Below are 27,681 nucleotides of genomic sequence, written 5' to 3'. Positions count from 1 at the left end.
GGGGTAGTGGGGATCAGTTGAACGCCCCCACCCTGTTTCTTGTAATTGTTCTTGTTTAATATGCTGCTAATTGTCTGGATTTGTAGAGATTACTTGCGGATCGCTTTTGACTGAGGTGATCAGTGTTATGTATGTGTACCATAGATGAGTGAATGAGCGTGCGAAAGAGAGAGACCAGAAAAGACAGAAAAAAATATTTATATTTTTCCTTAAGATAAAATTTCAAGTTTAATTTAAAATACTTTTTTTTTTTTTGCTGAATTTGTGACTCCCTTGTTTTACGGTGTACTGTATGTTTTAGGCACTGTTGACCTTGACAAACATACAATCAAAGGGATATATTATTAAAAAGAGAAAACAAGATGATGGTTCGTGACTCATTTCCAAAAATGTCGTATTGAGTGTATATGGTTTTGCATATGCACTCATGTATTTAAATTTGTTCTGAATTAGTGTTATTCTGAATAAATATGAAACACAGTTTGAGCCCCAGAGCATTTCTTGGATATTTCAAGTTGACCTACAGCACACTCAGTAGATGTTTCCCTTCAGCTATAATCAGAAAGTTAGTCAATGAGCAAAATAAGCCAGAAACACTGTTCTGAGACTCAAAGTAACACTATGCAACAATTTGACACTTGGTGAGCTATGGTTTTATAGGCAACTAGTTTTGGTACCATTTATGATGGCATATGGTCATGTGAAGGACAGATAAGCACCTGTGTCTTTTCCACTAGCCATATGCCCTATGTAGTTCTGTGTACCAGGCCGGAATACTCTGCAAAAATTGAAGAAAAGCTTTTACAGCATGACGTTGCCAGCTATACTGCCAAAATACACCAGTTAGTGTGTTGGTAAGCTTCTATCAGTGTCAACTGGGCTGTTGGTGGTTTTTGCATGCCTTTTAGGTAGTTAGTTTGCTAGTTTTGGAACATAACTCCTTATTGCGGCTTTCAGGTACGGGGTTCTGATTCCAATATTGAAAATGTAGGAAACTTTTAAAGGGAGATGTGTCGATTTCAATATGGTTATAGTCCTTATATATCTAAAATACCTATACTTCATTTATGAACAGTTTAATGTTTATAAACAGTTTAACATTTGGTTTGTAATTAGGCCTACATTTATATGAAACAGCACTCTTGTTGGCAGCATGGGTGCCTTAGCTACATATCAAATCACTAACATCGCACCATTGCACATGTGACTTCTACAAATATGTATTTAAATTGCATTTTAAATACAACACAGCCTGTAGCATCCTGGTCACAATATCATCTTGATTTTTTGTTTATTGTAAAAAAAAAAAAAAAAACAACATTGAATACAATATACAAACTACACATTTTGTGTTAATGATGCCTCTCCATATATGACACATTCCTAACACCTTGGTTTGTGTGACTACATAGGCCTACATACATTTAACAATATTGCCTTCGAAAAAGATGGATCCTCCTCTTGCAAAGTTTCTGCAACAAATAGAAGTGTAATGCATGAAACTGGAACGAGTAGGACACGGAGAGAAAATACAGGCCAGAATTCACGTTGGCACAACTGCGGAGGTAACATAGCCCTTGATGCATGTGCTGTGTGGTGGGACAGGCTGTCCCTCTATGAGACCGTCAGAGCTGAACGATGACCTACAAAACGACACCTCTGTTATGGTTGGCGAGTATGTGAAATTACACACGTTCATGCTGCTGTCGCTAACGGGATCGTCACAGACATCGTCGAGCAGCTCCGTGCTGTAGCAGTGCTCTGTTGGGTGGACGGAAGAACAACCGGCGTCGTTGGGACAGATCATAAACTTCCGCTCTGCCATGCCTGGCCTGACGTCTATGATCTCGAGGTCACAGCACATGCAGTCTTCCACTCTCAGGGCTCCAATCCTCTTGCTCATCTTGAGGGAGGACAGAAAATGTAGACCATTCTGTAAGTGTCATGTTTCTTAAAAAAAAATGTAAGTGAGATTGGAAGGAAAATGGAATGCTCTCGAACCTCGTAAAGGCAGCTGTCCAGCTCTACTATTTTCACATTCACCTTGGTTGGATGCGTGAAAATTTCCACAACTGTATTCCTCAGTCTATGGAATTTCAGATAGGTATCAGTATCAGTGTAAGATGTCTTATATGGAGCTGACAACAGAATTCCATGTGATTCATTTCTGTAGGCTACTAAACCTGCTGTGGCAGATGTTTTATAATTCGAAACATTTCATATTATATACTCACCTTGTCCAGTATAGAAGTGTACAGCAACCAAAGAGGAAAGCCATCGGTATTACAATTTTCACCCAAAACAGAGAATCTATGAGAGGAAATGCACAAACAGAATGTACGATAATAACATTTACCATCGATCTAATGTGTTTTATGTGGCCTTCTTGCGTATTGCATGATGGGTTTGTGACCGACACTCACAGTCGGGGGAGGTTCTGAACCGGCGGTGTGTAGGAGGACCAGGGCCCACTGATGTACAGGCTTGTATGTAGTAGGTGTACTCTTTGTTCTCCATCAGACTGTTCACTGTGATGGTCTTCCTGTGTGGGTTGTCTACTGAAATGGTGTAGGCTGGAGACATAACATGGCAAAGTCAACAGAATATGTTGTTTGCCGACCCTGCTTGCGAAATGTCAATGCGTGCATGAAGAGGAACTGCTTTGTTTTCTGACCAAAAATCGCACACTGCCACTTGCAGACACTCTTTTCTAAGCACTCCTTACACTTAAAAAAACTGTGAACTGCCAATAACAATGACTTGCAAAGTCAGGGTTCTGGAACTTACTATGGTTCTGGTTGCTCCCTTGGCCATCCTGCACAGTCACAAGGTAACCTGTGATAAAACCAGGGTGCAGGGGATGATCTTCTGGAAAAGTCCATGTAATTATTGCAGAGGAAGATGTCACCACTGGAGAATCTTGTATTTTTGTGAACTGCGTAGGTTCTGTAAAAAAAAAAAAAATATTGCCAAAAAGAAACTTTGTAGTTCTATTTTCAGGACACTACAAAGCCCTAGTGGCCTCACTACAGTAACCTTAGTAGCAACTAGTTTGGTCTAGATGACCATCACATGGTCCCAAACTCAAACTGGGACATTGAAAATATTGAGTTTTCAAACATCAACATGACGTTGCCATTTAGGCCATGTTATTGAGCAATTTTTTCTGACTGGTCTGATGCAACATGTGCAGCGCTAGGCAGTGCAGAAGACAGGAAAGGTGCCTCTTCCTGTCAACGCTCACTCTGTTCTTGTAAGTAGCCAACGTGTGTGTCAATTAGGTGGTGTCCATCCACTCTGCAGCCGAACACGTTGAAGGTGTATCTGCGTCCACTGATAAACGCCCCTAGTAAACAGAAGTGGTTTGATATTAGTCTCTCCTACACAGAAACTGAGAGATAACTTCACTGCTACGAAGGATGGAGATATCACCTGCTCTGAGTGATAAGGAGGTGTTACTTTGGTGCACTGTTTCCCACCGAAGGTTGCTAGGGTTGCAAGGCAGTACTCCAGTCCCATTCTGACACCACTCTATTGTATACCCACACATAGCACTGGCATCCTCTATCCATAACAGCATAAACCCAGTCCCGGTACTGCCAACAATCCTCTTTACGATAACATTATTTTCTGTGGAGACACACGTAGGAAGAACAGGTAATGCACAGGGTGCATATGTGTGCATATACAGTACATGCAAACACTCGCACAAATGGATATGCACCAATATGTCCACACTGATTATCATCAATGTTAAACTGTAGCGCTAATGAATGTATTTTTCAGTACAAATAGTAGGACAGTCATTGAAGAACATGTCAGAGCCCACTATTCACTCACCAGAGCGTTCTGCAGGAGGGATGAGGATATGAGATGGAGCAGAGGTACCAGCTCTGGTAATGGCACGGACAGAAATATTACATCCTCGCTCATCGATTAAGAATTCAGTCTGATGAAGCCATGTGTTAGTGCACAACTTCTCCAGCTTGTTCTCCTGCTGCAGTTGAACTTCATATGACTTGACATCCAACTGTGTGCCACTGGCATACTGTATGATGAGACAAGGTTGTGCTTTCAAAGAAAAACCAGATTCCCTGAGAAGCAACACTCTTATTGTTATAGCAACATCATAATATTCCTTCATCCAATCAAATCAAATCAAATCAAATCAAATCAAATCAAACTTTATTTATACAGCGCATTTCATACCAAGAGGCAACAACATGTGCTTAGGGGGGGGGGGGGGGGGCACTATTGACTAATAGTCTTTCAGTGTCAGCCTGAGAGAGAAATGGTTGCACTTTAGCAATGTTTCTTAAGTGATATCACACTATGTGTTATTATTATCTTGAAGATATGATATGATATTCTTTTGTTCTGATCATTATCCTGCTCTGGTTGAAACTTACTGTCCTCCATGTTACAATAACACTGCGACCACTTGGAAGTGCTTGTATGCTCCTCCAGATGTCTACCAGGGGATCTGATGAAGGGCAAGAGTAGAAACTGGGTTTGTTAAGTTCAAGGTTCAAGATTGACGCATAATGCTTGTGAAATCCAATTCAGCTGAACTTACATGTGGTGAAGAACTGTGGGTCAGACCACTTTCCCCATCTTTTCCCAGAAACTGCACAGCGTACCTTTACAGAGTACTGTGTGCTGGGTTTTAAGTTTTTCAGTTGGCAAGCAAAGTGTAGCACTAAACCTACAATCTGTTCAATGTCCTGCAAAAAAGAACAAAGATCAGCTCACAGATACCTTACCCACAACATTAATAATGGCATTTAATGGCTTAGAAGAATGTAAAATGTCTCTTCACAATAAATACATACATGTGTAATTATTTACAAATTGACCAATTATGTTGTCAAAATTTGGCTGATAGAATTTTGATAATTTCCATGATAACTTGACGATGAGTACATGAATGGAAATAATACATACCATGACTGTTCCCTCAGGGTTCATTTGGACTTGGCAAATCACTAGAATCTTGGTAAAGTTCCCCTCAATAGTCCAAGACAAGCTAGCTTCAGTAACACCAGGCCTCATAGACAAACTCTTGGCAACTGGAAAAACTGGACACATTTGTCAAAATATTTACATATTCTAGGTAGGGCACTGTAAACATGAACACATTACAAATATTTGTACAGAATAGAACAGAATCAGTAACATTCAAGCATGTGGTTTGCTAGACAACAAACTAACCTCTGTCCAGTGCATTGAACCTGATGCTCTCCAATTTTTGCCCTAGAATGCTTGTTACCATCACAGTGACATTATACTCATGCAGGTGTGAGAAAACCAGAAAGCTACATGAGGATGTTTCACACCAGATGAGATCACGACCAGAGTTCCTTCACAAAGACACAGATGAAATAAGTAGTAAGCCAGATATCCCTTCAGGTCACAGGTATTTGTGGTTGTTGTTTAGTCAGATCAGATTCGACATTAACAACTGCATTTAATGACAGCAGTACATTTAAAGTACACCACTAAGCCATACATACAATTAAAGTTTAACTCACTTTACAAGCAGGGTATAGTTGTATGGTGCATGGTGCAAGTTAGGTAGTCTTCCAGGATCCCATTTACAACTCCAAAGTTTTAAATCCTCTGTCTCACAGCTCAGATTTCTTGGTTTCTGTGGAGGGACTGGTGATACATATCTTCATGAGTATAGCTTAAAACACTGAAAATATCATAATGTGCATATTAGGGCAGCCAAACTGTTGTAACAACTCCAGACATTATTGGCAAATCAAGAATACTAACATGAGACAAAGTTTGCAGTTATGTTCTCATCTTCGTTAGAATCAAGACACTGGAAGATGACCCCCAGGTCGGAGGTGATATTGAGATTGTCCACTGCAATGGCTTTGACCTGGCTACCGATGTTGATGAGGGGGTACTGCGTGTTGTTGAAGATTATGTTGATGACTTGGGCATCCCTTGGTGCCACACAACAGAAGTGAACTTCTGATCTCTCCTGGAGAACCTCCTCAGATGGAAACATCTGCGGCTCACGCCAGACTTGGTCTTGATATTCATGTACACCTGTAAAACAGAACCACACATACCACAAAACGTCTAGGAGATACACAGAGAACCATTGCAAAGCATCAGCAATTAATAAGATGCTGGAGAGATTGTGTGTAATACAGGCCAAGGGAATTATAGAACAGATATTGGTCTGTCATAACTGGTTCATTACAAGGATCATTTAGAAATAGCAATAGTTTTTCCCCATTGCTTTTCTTTTCTTACCTAAATGTGTTTTCCATTGGCTCCAGTTACCTACAAAAGTAGAGTTGTAGACAGTCCGCATCCTCACAGAGTGATCAGTGCATTGTAAAGGCAATTTCGATGTCCATGTCCAAGTGTGGAATGATTCTCCAAATTCTTGTGGTCTAATGCTTACATTTATCTAGAAAAAAAATCTGAAATATCAATTAAAAGTATAACCTACGTAATTATTTAAAATTATTTACTTACATGCTCTACTTACGCTTTCAATCACGTTTAAGGTATTTGTGCGGGTCACTTGAATTTCATAAGTAACATCTGGAACTGTGCTGTCTGCTGTCCAGTTTACCACAAGGCGTTGATGATCTTGTGGATACAATTGAAATTGAACTGGTACAGAGTCCACAAAATCTAAAAATAAAACAGGTTGATAAACAGCCTGTTGACATCTTGTACATATGAATAATACGTTTAGATTGCCTGTATGTGAACAAATAAGCAGGCAAACACGTACCAAATCCTCTGTTCCAGCCGTTTTCACAAGAGATTATAAGTAGTAGACTTATATGCCACAACGCCTGATCCATAGCACTTCTTTGGCCACTCAACAAAAAGTACACGGCAAATGACAAGACGTGAATGCAAAACTTGTTTTTCTCCTCCAGTAGCCCTGCTTGTCCATTAGATGGCATTCATAGTTGATGCATTTCCATCACTCCCATTAGATTACAATTACTTAATGTATTTGTTGTAATGTTGAAACATCCACAGGCTTGACTTGAACATGAGCACTTGGTCTCAGATCAGCGTAACTGTCCCCTACGCTTCCGCAAAATGTGAAATAAAAACAGGCCATCCACAGCATCCATTAATGATAAACCCACTGTAGCATCTACAGGTGAGTTTCAGCATTGCAGTTTTGCTCTGAAGAATATTAACAGTCATATCAAGTGAGCTATGAAAAATGATGGTGGAATAGCCATAGCTTGTCATAATAACTTTGGTCATTTAGGCCTAAGAGACACATTTTTCGGCACAGGCTGAAACCATTATCTGCTTTGGACAGCGCTGTAGGTTACAGCTATGCAGCTCACCCAGTACGTAGGGCGAAATCATGGATACGTTTTAAAAAACGGAAATGTTCTGTGATAAAAAGTCATCATCTTCTTATTTATCAAAAGTAAACAATATCCAGAACTGTCATATAGTGTTTGTCGAAGTTATTTTCTTGTTTACTCGGCCAAGATGCACGTTAACCCTCATGTGCTGCAGGCAACCGAAGAATCACCACAGCACCCAACCTTCACTAAAACAAATTCAGATGCTACTTAGTCTAACTATGGTGATGTATTTCGTTTGTATCTCTGTTTAACTGACACTGGAATAAAGAATAGCCTAATTAAAAATATATTAAATATTTTCGAAAATGTTTCATCGTATAAATATGTGAGTTTACGTATTTACTAGTGACTGTTGAACTCGTTTTTCCTTCTTATATGTTTTAAATAAATATTAATAATTTGATTGCTGGTAATGACGTAGCTATTTAGCACCACTTTGCACGAGAAAACTCCTTTAACATCCTAATGTGGCGAACTTGATAGCAATTGTTACTCTTTAATTTTTTCATATAGGCAGAGCTCACAAATAAAAGGCAGTCTTGTGTTCAGAGTGATCACAACCACTTGCAAATTATGTAAAATGGCTTCACATAGACGTTAAACAATCCTGAGAGAAATAACGGGACACCAATGGAGCAAGGACTTACTCTGATGCCAATGTAGTGAAAGAAGGGGGTGAAGTCACCTCTTGGCCTTCTCGAACACGTTTATTCAGTGATTGCCAGGGGGTTTAGTAACAACTCGACTTAAACATTTAGCATCCATTCCCACACAACACCATAACACTAATTAAAAGCATGGTTTTCACTGTGAGTGGGAATGAGGTAGCCTATGGGTGTGCGTGCGTAGCATTTTTGCTTGAAATGCCCATCCCCATATAACTTTTAAATGGCTAGTAGGGCTTGCACCACAACTACATGGCATTTAATTGTACGTGACTGGATGATGTCATTTTGAATAAATTGTGGTCAATACACGGGTGCGATCAATAAATGATTTAAAAATGGGTATAAAATACTGTATATTGTAAATTACTGTACGGTTTATAATCGGGGAAATACGGTAAACTTTGCTATACTGTCTCTTCTGTTTCCTGTGGAAAATTGAGCAGTGATGAGGACAAGGAGGCTGCAGCACTTCCTTCTCCATCTCCAGCCAGGGTGAAATGTAGAAAATCATGGTTATAATACAGTGGTGTGGTGAACATGAAGCAGTTTTGCAACAACACGTGTCATGAGGCCCATGTGCAGAGGTGAGTGTCTTGCATGAGGCCTGTGTGCAGAGATGAAGGTCAGGCCAGTCAGAGAGGCCTGGGTGCAGAGAGGCCTGTGTGCCAGGCAGAGAGGCCTGTGTGTAGGGATGAAGGTCAGGCCAAACAGAGAGGCCTATTTTCTCAAAACAAGATCACACAGTTTCCACAGGTGCAGGCTTTCAGAGACAGACAAATATTAATTAAAAGGTTTATGCATAAGGGGATGCGGAATTCATCAAAGAGCAGGTAGAAGTTCCCAAGAAAGAGCCCCTACATCATAACCGGGAGGGGTGAAACTACTGATAAGGACACAGCTGCTCGGCATCTTGAAAGATGTTTTGGCAATTAGTGAGCAGAATCTTCTGGTTGGTTCAATTTGGATAAGTTTGAGGCTTTAGATTGGAAAAGCATAGTGACCGAATATGCCCTTTAAATAGTTAGTGCGCTGGGTTTTTGACAGAGCTGCTCCATGGACCACCACTCTCGATTCGAATGAAATGTCTGCAAGATTGAATAAAACTTCAGTTCATCGCATTCGTTCTTCTGACTCTGATTGAGTATTAACTCTAAGATTTGAAGAGGTGGTTTTCGCTACAACAGAAAGCCCCAGGATATTTTTTTGCAGCACCCCTCATCTCACCACCTATGGGGGAATCAATGGTCCCCAGCCCATTCTACACAAAATATCACAACAGCTGGAGGGAACAAGGGCCAGGGAGTGAATTATTCCAGGTGTTGTGATGATCTGTTGGCTGGATTGAATCTAGTCCCTTGCTCTTGCTACACATAACATCACAGCACCCGGATTGAGTCTGGTCTCCAGCCCCTGCTACAGCAACACCAGTGATGAGGGGTAATTCAAACTACTGCCCTGGGCCTCTGCCTTTATTTTAAACACTTTTGTTGCTTTTTGTACACACACACTATCAGCAGTTGGAGGCACTGAGTGATCCCTAGCCCCTGCTATTAATATCACGGCACCTAGATTAAGTCTGTTTCCTGGCTCCTGCTGCACAGAACATCACTTGGATTGAGTGGTCTCCAGCCCCCGTCACACACAATACAATGACTGGACTTGAAACCACTTTTTTTTCCCCTGTGTATATATACATACATACACACACGCCACAGCACCTGGAGGTAGTCAGTGGTTCCCAGTCCCTGCCGTAAAAAAAATCTATTTTATTTATTGTAATAAAACTTGAAATATGACATGTGTCTTGGTTGTGTCTAATCATTAAAAACATTTTTATGTAGAGTGTACATTACTAATCATTTTTCAATAGCAGTAATGCCTGAAGTAGTAACTCAATCTTTAAGGACTTTGTTTTAAGTCAGAATGACAGTAAAACTATATAGTTAAGTTGTAGATGGCAGAAGGACCAAACAGAAGGTAAGCAGCTCCTGCTCACTCGGGTATTGGCCGAGTGTGTAGCAAAGGGTATTTTATTGTCTGGGAGGCAAAGGTTTTCACTGTGAGTGGGAATGAGGTAGCCTATGGGTGTGTGTGTGCGTACATGCGAGAAGAGGGTGTATCATTTTTGCTTGAAATGCCTATCCCATATAAATCCCATTTTAAATGGCTAGTAGTGCTTGCACCACAACCACATGGCATTTAATTTTACATGACTGGATGATGTAATTTTGAATAAACTGGACAATACACGGGTGCGGTCAATAAATGTTTTAAAATGGGTATAAAATACTGTAATGCGGTTTATAATCGGGGAAATACGGTAAGCTATGCTATACTGTCTTCTGTTTCCTGTAGAAGATTGAGCAGTGATGAGGACAAGGAGGCTGCAGCACTTCCTTTTCCATCTCCAGCCTGGGAGAAAACCCCAGGATATTTTTTTGCAGCACCCCTCATCTCACCACCTATGGGGGAATCAATGGTCCCCAGACCTTTCTACACAGAACATCACAACAGCTGGAGGGAGCAAGGGCCAGGGAGTGACTTATTCCAGGTGCTGTGATGATATATATATCTTAACTTATCTATATAGTTAAGTTGTAGTTGACCAAACTGAAGGTAAGCAGCTCCTGCTCACTCAGGGTTCTGGTATTGGGCCGAGTGTGTGGCAAAGGGTATTTTATTGTCTGGGAAGCAGTCCGATTAATTAGCCGCCTCTCAGCAGTCAGCCTGTTTCGTATTGGTTGTCAGCCATTTTGAGGCTTTTCATACTTATGAGTTAATCCATGTTCACCAACTATAAAAAATATCCCACACCATCTACCCAAACTCAATGGCATCTCAAGAACATCCAACAATAGTACTTAAAATCTATGTGTAATTATCAACCAAGACCTCCTTGACTCACACATAAAACAGATCTCAAAGACATACTTTTTTCATCTACGCAATATTGCCAAAATCAGAAATCCTTCCAAGATGCAGAAAAACGAAACCACAACTAGACTACTGCAATGCTCTTCTGTCCAGATGTAGCACAACTCAATAAAGAGCCTCCAACTAATATTGAACATTTCCTTGTCCCTGTCGCTATTGTGCTTGCTTTAGGGGGGTTTATGCCCTGGGCTCTGTACAATGGATGGAGTGGTGCCACCTAAAAATCTAGGAATAGCCAATAAATATCTTGTCATGAAAAGGTTCAAACTTCACAAAAATGTACACCCTGCACTACTACCACATTCTATGGGCTCACTCAACAAAATGCCCGTCAACAGCCAATCAAAATTCAGCAGCATTTGGAAGCAATTGTTTTTTTTTTTTTTCAATTTTAAACAAATCAGATCTGGTATACAGTATCTTAAAAATGAATGCTGTCTTTATAATCCTAAACCGTAACATTTACAATTTATACAAACATTATTTAATCTGTTGTGGTCAAAACATTAAACCTTCTGGGTAGCGAGCACATTATCGTTGGACCCCGATGATCGCTGCTTGCGGCTATTTTTAAGCTTATTTAAACGTATTATATTGATATTATTATGATAGTGTGCATCCCTGTCCTGTTGTAAATGTCCATACTGTTACGCCTGTAGCACTGGGACTGGTGCAAAGTCCTACGCATCCGCCATAGGCTATGCCGCCTGACACTTTATGACAGTGGGCCTAACTGGCAAAAATAAATATTGGAAATTAAAGTAATTTAGCCGAGACTCTGTATACCGCTTAAAACAGACCCTTTAACAACAGACTACTCTTATCCAATATAATGAACGATTATGGTCCACGGACCTAGCATGGGATAACGGGATATCATTGTATTTCATACCGGCTAATACCAGTTGGCTCATTTTACTCGAAGCCACAACGCGTCGGAGCTCGGTCCCACCCTCCACTCCGCCTGCTCTTCCTATGCTCCCAGTTCTGGGAATTCTGTTAGAGGGACTGAAGTGTTGGTTGAGCGTATCATGTGCGCAACTGAAAAATACAGCTTAGTTAACCCATCTCGGATACCTAAAACATGCTATGTGGATGACATTCGGTCATAAATCTTGGCATAAGGATACTCACGATCATACTAACAGGTAAGCACGAAGCTTGTCGCTAATTTATGAAGCCTAAATAGCCTGCTAACGTTAGCCACTTAGCCCACTCGTAGGGAGTGATGATCAGCAAGCAAGATAGCCTAGCAGATTTGCTACATAACAGTACATCCATTGTAACATTTCGCTACTGTTGCGTCAATGTAGTGCTTGGTAGCAAGCTGGCTAACTATTACCAAGAACTGAAATTACTTATTTTTAACAGTCAATATTTTTGGCCAATATTATCACAGCACATAAACCTGAAACTTGAACAGTAGAGTAGCTAGTTGTGGGAAAGCAATGGTGCGTTCTTACATTGAGTATCCTGTCCTGCGTGCTTGATGTTGTTGGGAGCTTGACATGGCTGTTGTTTCATGTGTTCGTCGGCTCAGTTACACCAGGTTACACCTTCATCATGGTTAGCTAGCAGCAAACATGTTTTGGGGTGTTATTCTGTCAAGCACAAAACAATGGTTTAAAACGAAAAATACACAGAAATCGGCAGGCTGTTGCTTCATAAAATAGCCCAGTAGAATATTGAGTTGCTAGAGCTTACATAAAATGATGCAAAAAAAGCAACAAACGAAACCATAACGCTACGCAGTTATTACTTACCACGAAATCGGTTCCAATATGTTGTCTGTAATTATACAATGTCTTAGAATGACGGTACACTGAAACCCTTTGGAGAGCTACGTGAAATAAGATGGACAATTAAAAATGTCCATCTAAATATCTTTGCAACTCTTTGCACATTCAAGTTTTTTTTCAGTGTGGTGCACTAGAGTGCAGAGAACAGATTGAATCTGTAAATGACAACTGTGGCAGTTAGGCCTATCTACTACTCACCGAAAAGGCTGTTAGTTAGCTTCTCATGGAGAGGTTCGGACCTTTTCGAAAAGCATATCAGAATATTATTGTCTCCTTAGCTTTTAGTTCTTCAGCAGAACATCTTGACATTTTAAATATGAAGAAGTAAAAAAAAAAGTACCCTTCCTCCTGCCCTTTTCTATTTAATTTTTTTTGCCCAGATAGCTGTGCTTTTCTGACTTTTCTCTTTCACTTTCACTCAGGCTCAAAATGTACGCTATTTGATCTTGAAATCTGCTGCTTGGAGTAAAACAATTGAACAGAAGTCTAAAAAAAGCTGAATGTGTTGACACTGGGTCTTGAATAAAGTTTATGATTGAAAAGGTGATATGTCAGACCTGCAATTGAATATTATTGGACAAATCTGTTTGGTCTTTTGTGGCTGCGGGACCCTAGCAGCCCACTGTGTGATCCTGTGTGCAAATTGTGTTTCCCAAAAATGAGATAGAAAAGTAATGCGTCACTCAAAATGTAGAGAACTGCAAGAATATCCCACTCGATTTACTAATGTAAATTTACCCTGAGTAAAGTATTGACTATGAATCTTGTGTCCATTGCCGTAAATGGACAGCTACCATGTAAATATTTAATGACTGCACAGAAGCCCTCTGCAGAGAGGGACACAGTGGCTCTCCTTAAATGCCATTTTTACTCCTCTCAGCTCATCCGCTCCCCTCAAACAGAAACACACACACACACACACAAGTTTGCAGATGAGCAACTGGCTTAAAATACATGTGAATATGCAGACATGCAGTGTGTACACACACACAGATGCATGTTCAAATTACTAAACACAAGTTCCCTTCAAAAACCTCACTTGGTTGTGAGGCCAAGGAGGAGTCCTTGGGGGAAAGAAAATGAAGCTTTTTATCGGAAAGCTGGGGTTTGAATGTTTTGTCGGTTTCTCCTGAGGCTTTTGTGTGAATGTGCACTTGTACAAGTGAGCACTGCTCACACACTGTTGAATAACTCAAACAACAGGTGCACTCAAAATGGCCGATTAGTTCAAAGCTGCAGCACTATTTAGACTGTTGGATATTCTATCTGCTGTCACAACTCCAAGGCTTGTAGAACATGTGGCCATTTCTGTTTTTCAACAGACACTCACACACACACTCGAAAACATACGCACACAGACGTTCACATACACACTATTCATTTAAAAAACCACACTCTGCTGTGACTTTTCTAAAGCCAAGAGAACGCAGAGAGGAAAATTGCAGCCTTGTTCGCTCTGCATGAAGAACAGCGGGCTGGGCAGGATGGAAAGTAAAAAAATCTGCTTCACTGACTGTCTTGGGAGGTCATAGAATGACCACAGTCGGAGCGAAATGCAGTCCTTCAGACCCACAATCAATTGACCATACTGGACAATGTTTTTTATGATGGCTTCATTCCCTCAGTAACTTTGGGTTAGGGTTGGGTAGTGTCAGATGGAAAGAAACTGTCAAGAGCACCAGATGGCATTCAGGTGTACACATTCACAAGAATGTAGGCCTAAGAGTAGGCTGTGTTTATAGGAATTACTGTGTCTAATGTCTGAATGTCTGATAAATAAGTAGTGCATTGCTCCCTTTAACAGTTGTGGGGATAATGAACCTAATCATCTGTGAATGTAGAAGTGAAGGTCAGCTGAAAGGATATCAACATTAGCCTTGCTCAAAAGTGTCAACATCAGTAGCTGTCCTAACTGTGGCCTTCAGTAATCAAGCAAAATAATAACAAACCTTATGTGTCAGGTTTAGGCGTGTTAGAGAGGTATGCATGAAAACTGGACTGTTCTGGCCCTGACTCAGCCTAAAAGTGAAAGTGAACTTTTAGGGCCTTTCCCTTTCTTTATAACTGTTTTTCTTTACCCCTAAAGGACTTTGGATCCAGGATCACTGTTCCGAGGAAATGTGTGTGGTTTTTTCAGTTCTCTGAAAGAGGTTAGAATCACGCTGTGTGTTTCGGACAGCAGTATCCTTCCCTTAGTACTCCCTGAGAATTTCCTTTACTCCCTGCTGCTAGTGTGGTTTTTGACCCAGGTATCAGAGAAACTTTTGTCTCTCTGGGCTTTAGGTGGGAGCGTGGGTGGACTGGACTCCCTTATAAGCATTCCTATTTCCTGTTTTACACCCCCTGCCTGCTGCCCCAGATATACAACCCCTTCATGTTTCATTCGAATTCTTGATTTTTTTTCAGGTACTGAAACCCCAACTAATGTTGTCCTCTTCCGTTAAAATCATCTCTTGAGTGGTGTTTTCAAAGCTTTAATGATATAGGAGACAGAAGGTTTATTTTCTGTGAGAATATTTTCTTGTGAATCTTTGGGACTTGAATTTTCATGACTCAAAGTAACCTGCTGGACTGAAGTGCTGGGAAATAACTCATCCCCTGCACATGGTGGGTGTCTCCATCTGTTGTTTTTGTAAGAGCTTCAGGAACAGTTTGCACATGCATATTGATATGTCTTCAAATCAAAATTCACACGGTAAAGGGACCGTTGCAATTCTGGAAAATGAAATATAAGAATGCAATGAAACATGACTGAGTAGTAACAAACAGCAACATCAAATAAATTATTGGCACCCCCCCCCAACTGCATTTTTGCAATCAGGCTTGGCATCAGGACTGTGGGTGTTTTCAGTGAAGCACAACTGTGATGTTGACATGCTGGAACTGGCCTGAAGGCAGCTTGGCCTCAGCTTATCAGCTACTAAATTGATGCATACTCATACACAGAAGGACCCTAACAGGGCTTGAAGTCACAGCTAGACCCTGAGAGCGGAGTATTGTTTGAAATAGGCTGGTCAAGAAGCAAGTTACAGTAAAGCAACTGATCAAGGATTCTTTTTCCCCCCTTCTTTTCCTCCTCACAAGCAGTGGTCACATAGACAGACTGAAGCCCAACCCAGTTAAATTAGATGCTCGTGGCAGACCTGTGTGCATTCCAGTCACTTTCTCATGATCTGTCCTTTCATGATTCATTCTATTTCTTACCATAGGAGGAAACGGTTCTTACGGGGGGGGGGGAATCTCTGATGCTGCTTTTTAACCGTCACCTACACAAGCTTCCCAGCATGTATTCCACGCTGCTCTGCGTCCTGTGTCTGATCTTCACAGTCAGTCCTAGTCTGTGTCAAGACGGTAAGTAATAATGAATAACCAGTAAGTGTAAGCCAGTGTTATAATATCAGTTGTGTGTTTATGTATTTAGTTATGTTTCCATGTTGTAAATGCCTATCAATCTGTTAAACTGTAAATATTGCCGTGCAATACTGATTGAAATATGTATAAGTATAGCTTACTTCTTGATTAGTTGAATTGTTAGGCAAAGCAACAAAATGAAAGACAGAAAGTGGTATTTTTATGTTGATTTCCATGGTAGCGCCAATGCTGTATTTCTTGATTCAACCCGAGTTAGCTGGATGTAGTCACAGAGTGGGCAAGGAACTCTATCTGAAGCCGACTGTCGGAAGGAATCCACTTAATCTGAATGACAACTTAGGCAAAGTGTTCAGTAGAACAACAATGTCTCAGCAACATGATGCTCACGGAAGTTTACAATACGCTTACTAATAGAACAATGCAACTATTTAAAGGACTACAGAATGAACATAAAATGAAATAAAAGATTATCCACAGGAGCGTGGACAATAGATATTTGATCTTTGGGTGGTTTTGTCACTAGACCATTTGGTGATTCAGGGTGATTCAGTTGCAACTATTAAAATAATATATAAAATCCACTAATATTCTTAAAAAACTGAACCACACCATTGTGTGAAATTGGAGTCAAGAGCCTAGTTTGAAATACATTTAGCACAGAAGAGATTGTAACAGAGTCGGAGAAAAAGGCCACTTGTTTATTTAATTTCGATTTGTCCTTTCAGATTCCCCACTTGACGTCCCTCAACAGATCAGGCTAGATAAAGACTTTGAAGCTCAGAGGTTGGCCGTCACGTGGCATGGTAACCTTGGGTCTGTCTTCGACATTGAGATCTACCGCACTGAGTTCATGGACATTGTTTTTAATGTAAGTATTAGAAAATGATTTTAAATGTGTCCCTTTGTATACATTCATGCATTGAACACTTTGCAAACTCTTCACCAAGGTATGTAATATAACTTATAATAGTTATAGAAAGTATTTTGCAGAACTATATGCTAGGACATATTTTTTTCAGTGGGTCCAGTGGGTTTGTGGTATGGTTAACTATGAATTGTATGTTAGGTGCTGTTGCGAGAACATGGTTGCTAAGCTGAGGCAAACAGGTTTCTGAACTCACTGAACATGGCTGTTTTGTCTGCTCTTCTTGTGTCTATTTATAATAAGGTGCCACTTGACACACAGAGCCACCTTGCAAAGGTGCATCCATCCTAGATGTGCCCGCCCTGCCACACCTAATAGGTTTCGAAACAGATTTTTTTCCACCACTCCTTTGTTTGTGTTTTAACGTATGACAAGCAGTGGGTTGACAAGGTCTTAATTATTGGGTGTAAAAAAAGAGCAGGTACATGTCACTCAGCTTCAGTTGTGCTGCAGGCTAATGTGTTCTGCACCTCCATCATACATTCCTTTGTCTGTCATGAATCTCTTGAGGTGGTAAGGGATGGGTTCACCCGCGCACCTCCCCAGCTCAGTGGTGGGAAAAAGGCCAACGCCAAAACTGGAGTTTCTATAGATCATCTTGTGCTAGATGAGGGCATTTTCTTATTAACTTCCTGTAATTCCATATCAACTATTATAATACGGGTAGATGAAATCAAGCATTCTGATTGGTTGAAAGGAGGTCACGGGGTGTACTGTATTGAGCCATAATGTACTGTACAGCTGTTTACATTTACCTGAGCGTTCCATATCAGTGCGCACTCGAAATATATTACCTTAGTTAGAAAAAAAATGGCGGACCAAATCTCCGTAGATCATCGTATTTGTACCTAAACGTTTTAAGTTTTCCTTTTTTTTGCTTAGATTTTTAGAAAGTTACCGAGAAATAGACACTGTACAATATAAAAACCCCATTATTGTAACTGAAAAATACGTCTAAGAGGATTTGCGCGGTATATTGCCACCTATAAAAGGTTAGCATGCTACTAGCCGTTAGCGATTAGCAATTCCTCTGTGTTTTTGCAAAGCATCTGCCCCCATCATTTACATTTATCTAGTACATAATCCATCCCCATAAACCGGATATTTCAAGAGTAGAGATGCCTTCCAATATGCAGTTGCAGGATGGGTGAACGACACCAAGATATGGCATTTGGAGACAAAAACAATATGTATGAGATCTTATCAAAGCTAACTGTTCCTGAGCAAGCAAGAGTGCCAATATGGGCTAACGAGTTGTAGCCAAATCCCAAAGGGCTAAACAGCTCGCTAGTTATTAGCACTCTAGCTTGCTCAGGAGAGTTTAGCTCTAATAAGACACAGCAATTATTCACGATTGTATCAATTGTATATCTAGGTTTTCTCTGGCGACTGTCGCATCCATCAGCACAACATATGCCAGTTTTTTTAGGGCAGTTTTAACTTTCTGTGGGTTGTGACCGTAAACAGGTCGCTAGCTATTACCACTTTAGCTTGCTCAGGAGAGTATAGGCTAACAAACGTGATGTTCCCAATGCTGTTTGTCTGTTGCATAGCGACAGCCACACATTTGGGGACTATTTTCTATAGTCTAGGCTACTGAAATGCGATACACAACGTTTGGTGGCTATTACAACTATTTTGTGCTTACTATTTAGTTACTATTTATAATGTTGCTGGCAGCCGTATTATAAAAGCAATAAGGTACTCGAGGCAGTACTGTATCGTCAATAATGTACTGTGCAAGGGTTTGCCGGCCCTCCGCTTTGCGTCGGGCCTAACAACACCCTTGAACAGTACATTATTGACGATACAGTACTGCCTCTCGTACCTTATTGCTTAAGTAAGCTACACGTATATTTGAATAACTCTACAATACTTGAATGCGCTCTTCCTATCTTATCAACTATTCATTTTGTGTGCATCATGTATAAACCATCTCATGTTTCTATCGCAACCTCTCTACCCGGCCGGCTCCAAGCAGATGAGGCCCCCCCCCCCCCCTCGTGCTCATGAACTGAGGTTCTCATGAGGGTTTCCTCCTACTCCAGGGAGTTTTTCCTTGCTCCTGTCGCCTTTGTGCTTGCTCCAGGGGGGTCCAGGCCTCTCTGTAAAAATGTTACTGTTTTGGGTGCTATATAAAGAAAATTGAATTGAATTGAATAAAGGAGCTGGCTGCACACCCACTGATTTAACTTGTGCCTGTGTTTAGACTTTCAGGGAATGTATCCTTTTTGCTGACGGTTTTCCGCTTGTCCCCCCCCCCCCCTAATGTTTTCCTGTGCTGTGTTCACAGGAGACAGTGGAGCTGAGCACTGGGAAAAACGCTGGGGATTGCCACTGGAACTGGACCTCCACGGTGCCTCTAGAATGCACCTCCCATTCGGTCAGGATCCGCTCCCGAGACCTGCTCCGAGTCAGCGAGTGGAGCCCTTTGCAGACCACTGAGGGTAGACATCAGACAGCACTTTCCAAAAATGTCCCATATATTCCTATAGAGAAAATAATGATGTAAAATTTTGAACTAAATGTAGACAATCAGTCCAGATGAATCGATGCTAAAATAAGGTATTTTGATAGTAGAGTGTATTGCGATGTCGCACTACCCTACCTTCTACACTTTACAAAAATATTAAAACCTTAAAAAAAAATATATTAAAAAGTCTTTTTGCGTTCATCACTAAGCACAGGATCCTGACCCCTCTGTCTGCCAGTGTGTACAAATGCAAAAATCCATTCATTCAAATTTGTTTTCTGTCTTTTTAGGGAGTGACTTCCCAGACAACACAGGGGCCAAGATGTATCCAGTTGACAAGGTGGTCCTCGCTGGAACCAACACCACTTTCTGCTGTATCCTGGGTGAAGGGCAGGTTCTGCAGGAGATCCTCTACATGAAGAGTGTCATGAAGGAGGTCAGGCTGAGCAGGAGGACATACGCGGTCACTCAGACCCTTCAGCCGCCCTCCAACATCTCCGGGACAAACGTCTTCTGCGTGGATGAAACAAATGTCGCTGTGGACGGTGCTGTCATATTTGTTGGATGTAAGCACGTTTTACCTTTTGGGGGGGGGATTGCGATAAGTCATTTTTCCTATCTAGGATTTCAAAGACCAAACATGGATTGGAGTTGTTTTGTCTGTATTTCCTGGTGTTTACCAGTCAATGATATACACCTATCCTGTAGCCCTTTATTTTAAGTCTCAAGCTAAGAGCGTTCCCAGACACACTTCATATCTCAGTGAAACTGATATGCTGAAAATCTGCTTTCCATCATCAATGTCACAAATGCCATATATAGGCTATTGGCAGTCAGAGCCACTGGGGTAGGATTATTATTTTTAGTTTGCTTTTGTAAAAGGATGGCTGCCAGCAGTGGTCTGTTTATGCATGTTTACCTGACCACGGTTGGCTTACAGCCAAACCACACTGAACACGCCCGATCTCGGAAGCTAACCAGTGCTGGGCCTGGTTAGTACTTGGATGGGAGACCAACTGGGAATACCAGGTGCTACCAGCTGGGTGGGCCAATCCCTCGCTGGATTTACTGGATAACTGAAACATCGAGAAAAAGTGGATACCAATTCCGGTGGAAACTCGCTATCGATAGCCTATGCTCCACTATGGAGTGAGAAGGCGAACAACCTGACCATGGTTACTATAAACATCACATGTTTTTTGGAGCTTTCATAATATTTGGATATGTAACTTTGTGCAGACCCACCTGGTGATGACGACCTGATCTGTGAAACGCAGGACCTGGTCTCTGCGGTGTGTCAGTGGAAAGAAGGCCGCTCTACTCACCTGTGGGGCAGACGGGACACACGCTACACCCTGAACGGAAGGTTTGGGAACTTCCTCCACACTCCTCTTATGGTCATCCGATAAGCCATTTCTTCTAGACAGAACCAACCTGAACTCTTGAACCTGAAAAAGTGTTAGTTATGTATGTTAGTAGTGTGTAAATACAAACTCAGCCAGGTAGAATTCATGTATTGGTTTTCTCTGTGAATATGTAGTCGTGGTCGTATGTTAACACTGCATCTTGGATAATCCTCTAGGCTGTTTATTCATGGGTTTTGGCTTGTTTTTTCTTTCAGAGACTGTAAAATTGTCAAGAGAGCCAAGAAATGCGGCTGGGAGCAGTGGGAGAGTAACTGGACCCTTGTTGCCAAAAACCCCTTAGGAATGAGAGAGATCAGAGACTCAGCACCACTCAGCCAGAGAGGTACTGTTTCCTGAGGGCAATCATTACATCTGTGGGTGTGTAAGAATTAAGAGGGAAATGAAATGGGGACATTCAATTCAATTCAATTCAATTCAATTCAATTCAATTCAATGTCTCTTGCAGTGCATCCTGTGGCTCCTGAGAGTTTAAAAGTCTTGGTGAGAAATCCTCGGAATGCCACTTTACAGTGGTCTTGGCGATATCAGGGATATGAGGCTTTCCCCTTGATATGCCAGGTCAATGTTGCATCTAATGGAATCTCAGTCACAGTAAGTTGGCAAATCTTACTATTTGCTGTCTTCCTCATTTGTCACACATAGATTTATGTGCTAGTTCATTTTGATTCATCTTATTTGCTTTGCTTTGCTTCTATTTGCTTTCTAAACCATCATGAACACAACAAAGCTTGAAAAGCTTTAATGTCTGTGGTAAGTTCATCCTGGGGGATACTACTTACTAACACTACTCTTCCCTGTTCCCGTCCCAACCAGCGTAACTACTCAGGAGCAGGACTGTCCCTGGTCTTGCTGGAGGATTTGTGGCCCTATGAAACCTACAGGGCACGTGTCCGCTGTGGATCCAAAAACTATTTCTGGAAGTGGGGCGACTGGAGTTCGGAGAGCAGCTTCCGGACCAAAATGGACAGTGAGTCGTTAGGTTTTCGATAGGCTTATATAGGCTTATTATATATTGATTTTCTGTGGGTTTCAGATTACTAAGACAGTGCGTACTAAAAGCATTGCGCTTTCACTTACAGGGCCGGAGACACCAGATATGTGGATATGGATGGGGAGTGACAAATCCGGTCGAGTCCTATGGAAAGTAAGGAATTAGTCTGTAATCACTGTCCTCTCAGTTTAATACAGAACCGTCACACTTGATACAGAATTGATGCACAATACACGATAGACACAGGCCTCATGCAGCAACATTCTCTTAAATTTCTCTTATATTTTCTCATCATTTTCTGTTAAGAGAAGTCAACTCCAGGTGCACCAAAACGTTTTTAACCATTCAAATCTGCTCTTAGCCTAGTATGCCGAATGATGAATCCCACTTGATCATAAATTTGAGGCTCGTGGCTGATTGTTTGTTACTAGCATAGATAATGCCACTGAAACACTATATAAGGGCAGGTGTTGTGCAGTCTGCAAATACTCTGGCACATGCCCAAGAATTAGAGAACACATTCTCTGCGTAAGACCTGGATGGCCAAAGCATCTAATAGCAGTATGTAAGCCATTCAAAAGCTGAATGCACGCAATATCATCCAAGGGGTTTTATAGACTTAATTCAGATCAATGGACCAATAGTATTTCTTTAGCCTACGACATGTAATAATCCAATCATTTGAATTACTCTAAAACATATAATAATCTAAATTTGATTATATGATATTCATGCGTTTGTTTTTTTTATGTTCCTCAAATTTAAAACTTATGTTTCCTTGCGTTGGACTAACAATTTGTGTACTGTGGAGATGAGATGTTTTTTTCATATCCTGGTAAGAGTGCTTTCAACCACTAAAGAGCAAAAATAAGAAAACATTGGTAAATTGCAGAAATCAATGGGTACTAACAAAATAAGAACAAACCGTGGATACCAACAAAAATAAGAGGAATAAGAAGAATGTATAATGCTTCCTACTTGAGGCCTAATGATTTGTTATCTATAAGAGCACAATCAGGAATCCACAAGTATCTAACACATTGTTTTACCTTACAACATCAAATGGCTAAACATTCAAAGGCGGTATGTAACTTTTCAACATTTCATCCCCAAAGCCTCTATCTAAGACCGAAAGCCACGGCGACTTCATTCGTTACGACGTTACTCAAGGAAGTGCGTCAGATGAAGGGTTGCAGCGCCTGGAAGTGCCAGCGAGCCAACTCAGTGTTCCCCTCAGCCTGCAGGACAACACCAGCGAACCGTTTGTCACGCTCCTCGCCCGCAACTCCAAATGGGCTTCTCATACCTCCCAACTTCTGGTCCCCAAATACTTGGCAGGTAGGATAATATCTCCTGGTCTCCTGTAAAAGATACTGCTCTTTTTTTCTGCAAGCTGTTGAATTGCTGGGGTTGCTCAAATGATACCACACCTATGCTGAAATATCAACAATACATAAGAAACAAACCTGTTTTTTTTCCGAATCTGTTGAAAGCAATTGTGCATGCAACTGAAATTATAACCCCTGAGTGGGCAGTTAAGCACGTCAACAGTACCTGAATGGTTACCACAACACACGCCTCTTGTTTTCTTCAGATGTAGATGTTACTGGGTCTGAGATCTCCAGTAGTGATGGAGGTTTTGACATGTCCTGGCTTGCCTCTGCAAATGCAAGTCGTGGGTATGCGGTGGAATGGTTCAACACCTCCTGCGGTCAGTACTGTAGTGTGGACTGGCTGAAAGTTCCAGAAGCTACTACGAGTGCCAGGATTGAGTCACGTGAGTCTTAAGCAGCAGGCCACCCATGGTCATTTTCTGAAATTTCAATGGAATGAGTGGTTTCTTTTATAATGTCTCACACACGTACCCTTTATCTGTCTCTCCCTCTCAGGTGGCCTTGAGGCAGGAGTGAGATACACCATCTCTGTGTATGCCCTCTCTGATGAGGCTCCACAGTTGTTGGAGAGAAGGCATGGCTATCTTGAGGAAATGGGTAAGAACTAAGGAGACATTACTACCCAGACAAGCCACTGCCCCATAGCCAACCCACAGTCTCATTATGATCTTCGAGGCACCTACTCCCATTCCTGCCATCCTAATGTAATGTTGGGATCTGAGATTGGTGGTTTGGGGTTGTATGACTCACTTATGTTGTTTTTCTTATAGTTTCTGCTGAACCTGTTCCATCCCTGGAGGCAAGTCAGTACGAATCCAGCGTGTTGCTCTCCTGGCAGGAGATCCCGCTGCAAAGCCAGAGGGGATTTGTACAGGGATACAATGTTTATCTTGCCAATATCTCCAAATACACCCTCTTAGGTAAGAAGAAACCCAGTGAGGTTTTCGGGTTGAAATCACATGAGTCATGTCCAATCATGCACTCAGACTTGGTGTTATCATAAGAGGTATTGTAATGTGTGTATTGTTTTCCTCCTTTCCCTAGCCAACATCACAGATCCCAGTGTAAGGAACTACACCATCAGGAAGCTTGGACTTGGCACGTACAAGTTTACTGTCAGGGCCTACACCTCAGCAGGGGAGGATGGCGGCTCTACAGTCTCCATTAAGTTGGAGCCTTACGGTACGTTTTGATAAGCTTTGTCAGATAATGATGCATGTTGTTCAGAAGATTTGAAGAATGAATGAGTGGGTAAATCCTCATCTTGTTTTCTTGTATTCTCTAGCTGATCTCCTCCTGTTTGAGATACTTATCGCTCTGGCAGCCATGAGTGGCTTTTTCATCCTGGTTACCGCTGTGTGCTACAGGAAAAGACAATGGTACCACTTATCACTTAACCGACATGTTGGCTTGAATGCATTAAAAATTAGTTGGTGTTAGTATAGTGGAGTATGTGCTTCTTTTAAAAAATGTACCTGATTGTTTTTTTATTTTACCTCCTTTGTCACAGGGTGAAGAAGGCCTTCTATCCAGAAATACCTGAGCCCAAGCTTCCAGGGCAGTGGAGCACATCCCAGGTAAGCTCATTTCAGCCTTGTTTTTCTTTGGCATTAGATGAAGTAACTTAAAAATAGATTAAAAACGAATCAAACTTTTTTGTTAATAAAATATCTCATTCAAGGAAACGAAATTAAAAGAACACACACAGAATACAATACAAACATCTTTTTCAAAGTGTTTAAAATGTAGACTGAAATCATGGTTACTACTCCTTTTGATTTTAAAATGATTGATTTCCCTCACAGGCCACACTGGACGTGAAGCCCTCTCCTCACAGCATGGTGCACATCGTGGAGAACCCACAGTGGGACTCCAGCAAAGAGGGCCTGGTGCCGGTGTCCGAGGAGGACGAGGATGGCGACGAGTCGGGCAGCGAGCCCACCGACACGGACTCAGATGAGCCGGGTCTGCTCCGCTACTACAACCATGTGATGGGAGACAGTGGCCAGGCCCCACGCCTCCCCATCGACTCTTCCTCCAGCTCCGTGGGCTCGGCCGACACCGATGTCACCTACACGGGCATCCAGACCTCCCCCTGTGCCCTGGAGGTGCCAGCCCAGGTGGAAGCTCAGGCCGCAGGGGGGTACCGACCCCAGGCCCAGGTAGTGCAGCAGCAGCAGCAGCAGCAGCAGCCGGGTCAGTCAGATGCCGAGCCCAAAGCCGGAGCTCCTTCCCCGGCCTCGTTCGGAGGCTACAAGCCTCAGTGCACCTGGAGGCCGGACTCCCCAGATGCAAATGGCTTTGATTGTTCGGTGGGCAGCCCCACTTCAGTCAACTCCTCCCAGTTTCTGATCCCAGACGTCTCGTCGGAGGACTCCAGGAACGCTGTGTCCTCGACCACGTGGATTCCGAGCTTCATGTCGGGCAAGCCCTGAAGCCAGCTCTCGTTTTCACACTGGTTTTTCCAAAGTGTTCTGACCCAAAAGACTGAAGGGCTGTTCCATTGAGCTTTGTTTGGGAGTTTGAAATTCACCTAAGCATGTACTAACACTAATTATGTTATACACTACTCACAGATGTTTTTGTTTTTGAGCAGCTCAATGAGAATCTACCTGTACTACTGAGACGACAAAGACATTGCGGACTAAGAGGATGCCAAGTATAGAGACACTTCTTGGTGAACATCTTAGACATGCTAAGTGTTACATTTGAATCAAGTATCAAGTGTTGTTTATGTAATATATGTGTGTTAGCCTGTATGTGTGTGTGTGTGTGTGTGTGTGTGTGTGTCTGTCAATGAGAGTCTATGTTCATATTTTAATAAGCTGAAAAAAAAACACTACAAATATTTTGGTCAACATAAATATGCTGTACTATGAGATGAAAACACACTACATTTGGACACGTTTTTGTGTTCTACAGTAATTTTCTAATAGTCATACTCTTGGAAGCTTACCGTTCAACACCGTATCTCACATTATGCCTTTAATTGTTATGCTGCCAACAAAATGCACTTATGTAACAGTCCTTTTGTGTTGTACCAGTCACACAAAAAACTATCCACTTTGTGGATTCCACTGGTGTTAAGAAAGGGATTGGTTTTGGGAAGACAAAACTTCCAAAGACTTGTAATAGACAGGTCCAAAGATTGTGGAACAAATTGGTGAAACAAAGTTATTGATCTGGTCACAGTAGATGAGGTCAAACCCTTAGGTTGTAGATACCATCTTTGTAGCTATCTGTGTGTTGTTGCCTCATGAACATTGTGCAATCAGCAGTGTTAAGGGTAGTGCATCTTCCAGAAAGCTTTTTTTGTTTGTGTTTTGATGGCTCACGATGTTGTGTCAGCTTCAACGCTGAGGTTAGCAGTAGGGTATTGGACAACACTACGAGGATGCCATTTGTCATGATGGATAAGATTATGCTTCAAATGACTACTGTGAAGATACTCTTCATGATATATGGCTGGACTTTTTCTTTCCTTAACTGCTGTTTAGGTTGTACTGGAGTCAATACAAAGGTGCCGCGGTCATTTCTCAGGTTATAGAATGGGACAACTTGCATAGAGTTGCCTGGCATGTGAAGAATCTAATAGCAAAAGACAATGGGGCATCATGTAACTAGATCAGCTATTGTACAGACTGAGTGTATTGGGAAATGACTATTGTTCTAAGCCTGTTGTATTGAGGCTGTAAGTGCTACTGTGACATAGATCCTATATAGACATTCATCGAGACAAACTGTTTAGAGGACATCCACACAGTAGGCTCTTGTGAGTTACCGGTTTTGTGTGTGTGTGTGTGTGTGTGTGTGTGTGCGTGCGTGCGTGCGTGCGTGTGTGTGTGTGAGTGTTTGTGTGTGTGAGAGAGTGAAAGAGAGAGAGTGAGAAAGTCTGGCGTCTTTCTTTTAAACTGTGAAATGGGGGGAGACAGGTTCAGAGGTGCAGACAGCTGTTTTTGCAGGCATGAAATACTTTTATTGGCATTAGTGGCCAGTGAGCGTTACACTTGGTTGTTGAAATTGTAAATGCAAGATAAAGTTATTGGGTAAAATGAAGCGTCAGCAGATGTAATGGTGCATAATGACAAAAGGAACATGACATTGCCAGTAGCTGTGATCTTGTTGATGACAATTTGCTGCATTCTTTGCTGTTTTACATGCATGCATAGCTGATGTAATTAACACAAACTGTAAATCATTGCTTCTGTGTGGATTAATATTTATATAATATCTACTGTTGAACTAATAATTGACAGCTTGTGCATGATATTATGACTAAATCTATAATAAACTATATAACCATTAAAACACTGAATACCCATTTAAAT

At 41.5% G+C, this 27,681-nt stretch overlaps 2 protein-coding genes and 1 pseudogene across 6 annotated transcripts; 2 read left to right on the top strand and 1 right to left on the bottom strand.

The window, feature by feature from the left end:
* Nucleotides 1-870: 870 nt before the first annotated feature.
* On the bottom strand, nt 871-13,997 carry osmr (oncostatin M receptor). 5 transcript variants are annotated; one of them, XM_031570546.2, is made up of 19 exons: nt 12,736-13,997; nt 12,436-12,573; nt 6,764-6,843; nt 6,512-6,660; nt 6,271-6,430; nt 5,779-6,060; nt 5,532-5,658; nt 5,212-5,360; nt 4,945-5,078; nt 4,577-4,724; nt 4,410-4,483; nt 3,841-4,048; nt 3,433-3,630; nt 3,245-3,346; nt 2,788-2,946; nt 2,424-2,573; nt 2,235-2,310; nt 2,002-2,086; nt 871-1,903 (listed from the first exon to the last, which is right to left on the bottom strand). In XM_031570546.2, the coding sequence occupies exons 2-19, from the start codon at nt 12,480-12,482 to the stop codon at nt 1,544-1,546; spliced, it is 2,688 nt and encodes an 895-aa protein (XP_031426406.1). In that variant the 5' UTR covers nt 12,483-12,573; nt 12,736-13,997; the 3' UTR covers nt 871-1,543. The 5 variants fall into 5 exon arrangements, with proteins under 5 accessions (XP_031426406.1, XP_042564191.1, XP_031426409.1 ...); XM_042708257.1 differs by having other exon boundaries at nt 12,436-13,997; XM_031570549.2 differs by lacking the exon at nt 6,764-6,843.
* lifra (LIF receptor subunit alpha a) lies at nt 11,050-27,680 on the top strand. Its single transcript, XM_012828609.3, has 18 exons — nt 11,050-12,120; nt 15,981-16,122; nt 16,869-17,011; nt 19,362-19,515; nt 19,832-20,107; nt 20,781-20,907; nt 21,163-21,290; nt 21,414-21,559; nt 21,782-21,935; nt 22,048-22,112; nt 23,075-23,297; nt 23,554-23,736; nt 23,849-23,950; nt 24,124-24,273; nt 24,398-24,535; nt 24,639-24,732; nt 24,864-24,930; nt 25,159-27,680. Exons 2-18 carry the CDS (start codon nt 16,017-16,019, stop codon nt 25,786-25,788), a joined length of 2,886 nt encoding a protein of 961 aa, XP_012684063.1. The 5' UTR covers nt 11,050-12,120; nt 15,981-16,016; the 3' UTR covers nt 25,789-27,680.
* Nucleotides 20,474-20,582, top strand: LOC116221233 (annotated as a pseudogene).
* Nucleotide 27,681: the final 1 nt, after the last annotated feature.

Source organism: Clupea harengus, chromosome 7 (genome assembly GCF_900700415.2).
Source record: "Clupea harengus chromosome 7, Ch_v2.0.2, whole genome shotgun sequence".
Classification (NCBI taxonomy): Eukaryota; Metazoa; Chordata; class Actinopteri; order Clupeiformes; family Clupeidae; genus Clupea; species Clupea harengus.
This window is presented reverse-complemented; position numbering and strand designations above follow the sequence as displayed.

What these genes read in the sequence shown, in the direction of transcription:
- lifra (XM_012828609.3), top strand. Translation starts at nt 16,017, where the DNA reads ATGCTGCTTTTTAACCGTCACCTACACAAGCTTCCCAGCATGTATTCC. An exon ending in TCATGGACATTGTTTTTAAT is followed by an intron (nt 17,012 to 19,361) that starts GTAAGTATTAGA and finishes CTGTGTTCACAG; the next exon opens with GAGACAGTGGAGCTGAGCAC. An exon ending in TGCTACAGGAAAAGACAATG is followed by an intron (nt 24,733 to 24,863) that starts GTACCACTTATC and finishes CCTTTGTCACAG; the next exon opens with GGTGAAGAAGGCCTTCTATC.
- osmr (XM_031570545.2), bottom strand. Translation starts at nt 6,941, where the DNA reads ATGCCATCTAATGGACAAGCAGGGCTACTGGAGGAGAAAAACAAGTTT. An exon ending in TGGCTACTTACAAGAACAGA is followed by an intron (nt 2,947 to 3,244) that starts GTGAGCGTTGAC and finishes TTTTTTTTACAG; the next exon opens with AACCTACGCAGTTCACAAAA. An exon ending in AGGGAGCAACCAGAACCATA is followed by an intron (nt 2,574 to 2,787) that starts GTAAGTTCCAGA and finishes TTATGTCTCCAG; the next exon opens with CCTACACCATTTCAGTAGAC.